The sequence below is a fragment of the Neophocaena asiaeorientalis genome, unplaced genomic scaffold (genome assembly GCF_003031525.2).
Source record: "Neophocaena asiaeorientalis asiaeorientalis breed wild unplaced genomic scaffold, Neophocaena_asiaeorientalis_V1.1 scaffold694, whole genome shotgun sequence".
Classification (NCBI taxonomy): Eukaryota; Metazoa; Chordata; class Mammalia; order Artiodactyla; family Phocoenidae; genus Neophocaena; species Neophocaena asiaeorientalis.
Window position 1 is genome coordinate 490,828 of NW_020174226.1, and position 6,268 is coordinate 497,095.

The 6,268-nt window shown below is 59.5% G+C and overlaps 1 protein-coding gene across 1 annotated transcript; it reads right to left on the reverse strand.

Moving 5' to 3' along the window:
• Positions 1–1,529: 1,529 nt before the first annotated feature.
• On the reverse strand, positions 1,530–5,183 carry SBK2 (SH3 domain binding kinase family member 2). Its single transcript, XM_024755211.1, has 3 exons — positions 4,931–5,183; positions 2,667–2,869; positions 1,530–2,120 (listed from the first exon to the last, which is right to left on the reverse strand). The coding sequence occupies exons 1-3, from the start codon at positions 5,181–5,183 to the stop codon at positions 1,530–1,532; spliced, it is 1,047 nt and encodes a 348-aa protein (XP_024610979.1).
• Positions 5,184–6,268: the final 1,085 nt, after the last annotated feature.

Below are 6,268 nucleotides of genomic sequence, written 5' to 3' on the forward strand. Positions count from 1 at the left end.
TTGGGCTCACCCCACACAGGCTGCCTCCACCACACCCCTCCCCTCCAGGCAACACCTTGGTGGCCACAGCAGGGGCCCTGGGGGGTGCAGGGCCAGGGAGAGGATGACATATGATCCAGCCCTGAGTTCTAGCCATTCTCACCACACATGCAGGCCCAAGGCCTCACAGACACACAAGCATCTCACTGCACACAGTGAGATGCACGCAGACTTCTATTTTCTCCCCTCACCCAGGCAGTCACACGATTACATGAGCACACGGGGGCTCAGACGCTTGTAGACACACAAAGCCCACGCACTCATGTCATCTGCGTTCAAACCCTCATGTCTCTCTCTCTCCCACACACACAAACACACACCATTGTTTACACACACACGTGGGCTCAGACACGCATGGACACACAAATACCCAGAAATACATGCTCAAGTTCCTACCCACCTGAGAACAGCTGGACACTTTCCAGCTCTGGTGGCTAATCCCTCTCCTTCTCACACATATGTGTGCAGGGTAGGTGCAAACAGTGCTGACACACTAACTCCCAGGCACACCACAAACGCACACGCGGAGCCAGCACCTCGCAGGAGCGCCCGGGGGGACCACTGTCTGCCATTCTTTCTGCCTCTGTCTGTCTCTCCGTTTCTCTCTGTCTCTGTCTCTCCTCCACAACATGCTCTCCAGGGCACACAGGCACGCACACACCGGCCTTCTCTTTCCCACACTGCCAGACCGACAGCGTCACGGGGACCTAAGTGCCAGATGGACTCTATTTGCAGAGAGCGGTTGGGGTGACAGAGAGACAAAGCACATTATCAAGAGGGCGTGGGCCCAGCATGCGGGGAGGAAGAAGGAGTTAGGCAGGGAGAGGAACCCAGCAAAACAGAAAAGACAAGGGCAGGAAGACAGGCATACACGGAGGGAGGCCGTGCAAAACCAGGGGGGTCCGTTTACTGAATAAGCATCTGTGGACCACCTACACGGGGCAGGATCACCCCTTCTACGTGGCATCCGTCAGAGAGCAGGACAGGCTGAGATCCTGGGCCCCCGGGAGCCCACATTCCAGCCAGGCACACAGAATAACCACTACGAATAGATAAATTGTCCGGCTGGAAGGGAGTGAGTGTCACAGAGGAAAGGGGAGCAGAGCAAGAGTAGGGCCTGGGAGTGCAGGCTGTCGTGTCCCACGGTGGTGAGGGGCGGCCTGGCTGCGACAGCTTGGCAGGAGGTGCGGGAAAGCACCCAGAGCACCGCAGGCAAAGGGAGCGGCGGGTGCCAAGGCCCGGGGAAGATGAGGCAGGTGTGGACAGACACGGGGTGCTCTCGGAGACCCCCTTCCCCGGACCAAGGCAGCAGACAGATGCCCCGACGTGGGGATTAAGGACAGAAAGGGGAAAATCATGAGACAGAGACCAACAGACAGCAGAGCTGCCAGCCGCCACCCATGAATGCGGAGGAGACCTCAGGATGGGGGCTGGGGTTGCCTTCCGGAGCCTCCCCAGGCTGGGCTGGGCCAGGGCTGCCCCCGTGCTTCTCACTCTGGGTCCCCCTTCTCCCCCTGGGGCACCTCCTCGGCCTCCCCCTCCCGCTGCCTCCAGGGCCGCCCCAGGTAGTCCCGGATGGAGCTCACGGGGCTTCTCCTTCGGGGGTGAGGGTCCAGCAGCCCCCACAGGAGAGCATCTGCCACGGGCGTCAGGCCAAGCCAGGGCTGAGGACGGGCCTGGGGCTGGCCTGAGGCCTGCCAGATGACGTAGTCCTCATAGAAGGGGTCAGCCTCCACCAGGGGCTGGTCCCAGGGGAAGTAGCCAGTGAGAAGGCAGAAGAGCAGGACGCCCAGTGCCCAAGCGTCCAGGGCGGGCTGGATGGGCAGGCCCTCGGGGAGGGGCGGGGGACCACAGAGCTCCGGGGCTGTGTAGGGTATGGGCGGCCCCACCAGGCGCAGCAGGGTCCCGCGGGGCCGCGTGTGGCCGAAGTCGGTCAGCTTGACCCACCGGCAGGCTGGGTCGCACACCAGCACATTCTCCGGCTTGAGGTCCCGGTACACCAGGCCGCGGGAGTGGATGTGCTCCAGGGCTGAGGCCAGCTGGGCCGCACAGCGCTGGGCTGCTGGCTGCGGGAGGCCCACCTGTGGGTGACAGGTGTCAGGGTCCACCACCCTGCCCGCCAGCCAGAAGGGAACGGGGCCATAGCGCTTGTCCTCGGCCCCGGGGAGCAGGCCCAGGGGATGGAGGGCCCCAAAGAGGGGGGCTCTGGTGAGGCCTGGTGTGAGCCCCGTGGTGCCTGGTGTGAGCCCCGTGGGCCCTGGTGTGAGCCCCATGAGGCGTGGTGTGAGCCCCGTGGGCCCTGGTGTGAGCCCCATGGGGCCTGGTGTGAGCCCCGTGGGTCCTGGTGTGAGCCCCGTGGGCCCTGGTGTGAGCCCCATGGGGCCTGGTGTGAGCCCCGTGGGTCCTGATGTGAGCCCTGTGGGCCCTGGTGAACCTCAGTAGGGTGCAGTATTGGTTCTGTGGCGGCCGTGAACTCCTTAGAGGCCTCACAATTCCACAAGACCTGCGGGCCCAGTGAGGCCTCTGCAGGGCTATCTGAGTCACCATGCAGTGAGTGTGATTCCTGAGGCCCAGGTTGGGTAGGGGCGTCCACGTGGGCCCCCCTGAGCCATGGGAGGCTGACCCACCTTGGGCTGGATGAAGGCGATGAGGTCTCCATGCAGGACAGGCTCGGTCAGGAAGCTGTAGGAGTCGACTGACTCCACGCCAATGCCGTAGGCCGCCACGATGGCCGAGTGCGAGCCCAGGGAGAGGCCCACACAGAACTCATACAGGAAGCCTCGGAGGGTGGTGGAGGCCTTCGGGAGCTGCTTCAGGGCAAAGGTTGTGCCTGACGGAGCAGGGACAGAGGTGAGAGGTGCACGAGCCTAGGGTCAGCCCTGCTGTCCCTCAGCCTGGACTCTCTCCCATATGCCGCCCTCACCCCCTCCACCGCCTGCCCCCTGCCAAGCCTGCCCTAAAACAGCGTGGCCACTGAAACAACACCAGTGGTAATGATAATAATAATGATAATAGTATTTAATGAGTTCCTACTCTGCTGTCTTGGAGCAGGTAGAATGGTACCACGAAAACCGAACTCAGAACCTCCAATAATTTTATTGGGCCCCTCGTTCCAGCAAACCCATGCCAAAAATCCATGTTTGAGGCAACTGGGGAAAAGATACCCTGAACTGGGTATTAGACCCCACTAAGGAATTATTATGAATTTTGCCACACGTGGAAACAACTTCCTAGAATGTAAGCTCCCAGGAGGCAGAAACTCTGGTTTCTTCAATTTTTGTTTTTTTCTTTTCCATTACGGTCCTTAAAAAACTGAAAATAGAGTTATCATGTGATCCTGCGATCCTACTCCTGGGCATATATCTGGTAAAGACTCCATTCAGATACATGCACCCCAATGTTCATAGCTGAACTATTTACAATAGCCAAAACATGGAAGCAACCTAAATGCCCATTGACAAATGAATGGATAAACACAGGATGGAGAATTCCTCAAGCCATAAAAAAGAATGAAATCATGCCATGTGCAGCAACATGGATGGACCTAGAGATTGTCATACCGAGTGAGGTAAGTCAGAGAAAGACAAATAGCATATGGTTTCTTCAATTTTTGAGTCACCAGCTGCCAGGGCCCAACCTTGCCCAAGAGGCTGTGTGTGATGGGGGAGGGTCGTCCTTACCTAAAATGTTAACCATTCCCCTCCCCCTCCCCAACTGGGTGCAGCAGTGCCTCTTCTGTTTATCGACAATGCTCCGAATTCCCACCATCAAGCACAAGCTGCCTTCGATTTTGAGGACCTGGAAGAGGCCCCCTTACAAACCCTCTGTTCCCCATTATGGCCTCCAAGTTCTGTGACGACCCAGGTCTGCATCTTTTTGCATCTTTCTCTTTTATGGGCTGACTAGTGTCCCTCCCCCCACCACTCCCCACTGCGAAATTCATATGTTAAAGTTCTCACCCTGCAGTATCACAGAATAGGACTGTATTTGGCTGCGCCACACAGCTTGCGGGATCTTAGTACCCCATCCAGGGATTGAACCCAGGCCCGCGGCAGTGAAAGCACAGAATCCTAACCACTGGACCGCCAGGGAATTCTCTGGAGAGAGGGTCTTGAAAGAGGTAAAATGACATCATTGGGGTGGTCCTTAGTCCAGTATGACTGGTGTTCTTATAAGAAGAGGAAATTTGGACACAGACATGCACACAGGGGAGACGGTGTGAGGACACAAGGAGAAGGTGGCCGTCTGCAAGCCGAGGAGAGAGGCCTCAGGAGAAACCAACCATGCTGACTGACACCTTGGTCTCGGACTCCCGCCTCCAGAACTGTGAGCCCCCCCTAGTCTGTGGTACTTCGTCATGACAATCATAGGAAACTAACACACCCTCTCCCCATTCGTGCTGGGAGCTCCCTGAAGGCTGGGCTGGCTCAGACTCCTCCTTGGGGGCCCAGCAGCCCCCTGGACAGGGCTGAGCCCTCCAGTCTCCTTAAAAGGTGACGACCAGATTGCCGTTGGGGTGCACAACCACCGTGTGCTGGCCTTGCTAAGTGCCTGGCAGACAGCATGGCTCTGCGTCACTCCCACGATGACCACCAAGCCGGCCACGTGTGAGGGCCATGAGAGGGGGCTCTGTCTTCCTCCCCATTGTCTCCAGCAACTAGAGCTACCGACATTTCCTCAGAGAATCACAGTTCTTTCAGAGAAGGAATCATCACCCACGTTTTCAAAGGAGGAGGCTGAGGTTCGGAGAGGGTAGGGGAGTTACTAAGAACACACAGCCTGGAAGGGGCAGAGGCAGGACTTGATTGAGGTTTACAGACTCCTCAGCCTTGGCTAGCTTCTGCCTGGGCCCACACCACTACCCCCCGCCTCTGTCCCCAGGCCTTTGTACCTTTCTGACGGTGGGTGACCAGCAGGACCCGGCCAAAGCGGCCCTGGCCCAGGGGACGCACGTGCTGGTAGAGCTCGTCCACCTCGGCCTGGACCAGGGTCTGGGCGCTCAGCGCCATCATGTCCTCCAGTGCCAGGGCCGCTTCCTGGCCCTGCCGCAGCTCCTCTGCCGTGAGGCCCCCCAGGTCCTCCCCAGCACCGTTCTCCACAGCCCCCATCTCCACCTGTTTCTCCTCTGATGGCTTCCCAGGCATCTCTGCAAGGGCAGAAGAGAGGGTGACCAGGACTTAGGTCCTGCCAGACCAGGGGCCAGGGGAGGAGGGGCTGAGGACCCAGACTCCTGGATCTGAGGAGGAGGGTGGAAGCTGATTGTCTCAGGCCATCGTGACTCATTTTCCCTTCTTATTAGAGGCATCTTGGGAGTGGGGAGACCAGTCTCGGGTTGGGGTGAGGTCAAGTCTGAGGCCACAGATGTCCCTCACCCCACCCCCACATCCCTGCGCCACCTGATGGCCTGAGGATGAAAGATGAACCAGATAACTCGAGACACCCCCCACCTGTTTCCAAAGCAAACAGACTTGGGCCCTGGGGGTGGATGAGCAGCCTCAGCCTCCTAAGAGTAAACAGGTGCTCTCTGCCCCCAGGGCCTGTGGAGGGTGGGTGGCCCACACCAGGGCCTGGGGGACGCCTGGGGCCTGGGTGGGAGCAAGCACTCGGGAATGATCACCCTTAAGTGGTCTGGGGTCCAACTCAATCGCCCCAGCCCCTCCCCCCTCAGACCCAGGGGTCCAGGCCCCCAGGTCCTCCCCCCTCAGACCCAGGGGTCCAGACACCCAGCCAACCCCTCTGCCACGACCTTATGTAACTCACACATCTTGGGACCCCCCCCAAGACTGTGTCCCTGACACTCAACCACTCCACAGTCTCAAGGTCTGTAATTAGCCCCTGATCCCCCAAAGAACCCAGGACTCTGACCACCTGCACAGCTTCACCCTCAGGCCCACCTCAGGCGGTCAGACCTTTGCCTCCTCCTGACCCGGGCTCCAACCTCCGGACCTCACCTTCTCCAAGGCTTGCCTGACCCTTCGGCTGCCCGCTGTGGTCAGTGCCCAGCACTCAGAGCCCAGGCCAGCAGAGGCCTGCCCTGCAGCAAGACCCCGCCCCCACCTAGGGGGTCGTAGCCCCGCCCCAGGCCTCGCCCCTTGAACCTCATGGGGAGAGCGACATCGTGCGTTGTCTCCCAGAACTGGCTCTGGCCAGACAGATATCCCAGGCCAAGAAGCCAGTCCTCCCTCTTCAGACCAGACCCCAGCCCCTCCCCCATCAGACCCAGGAGTCC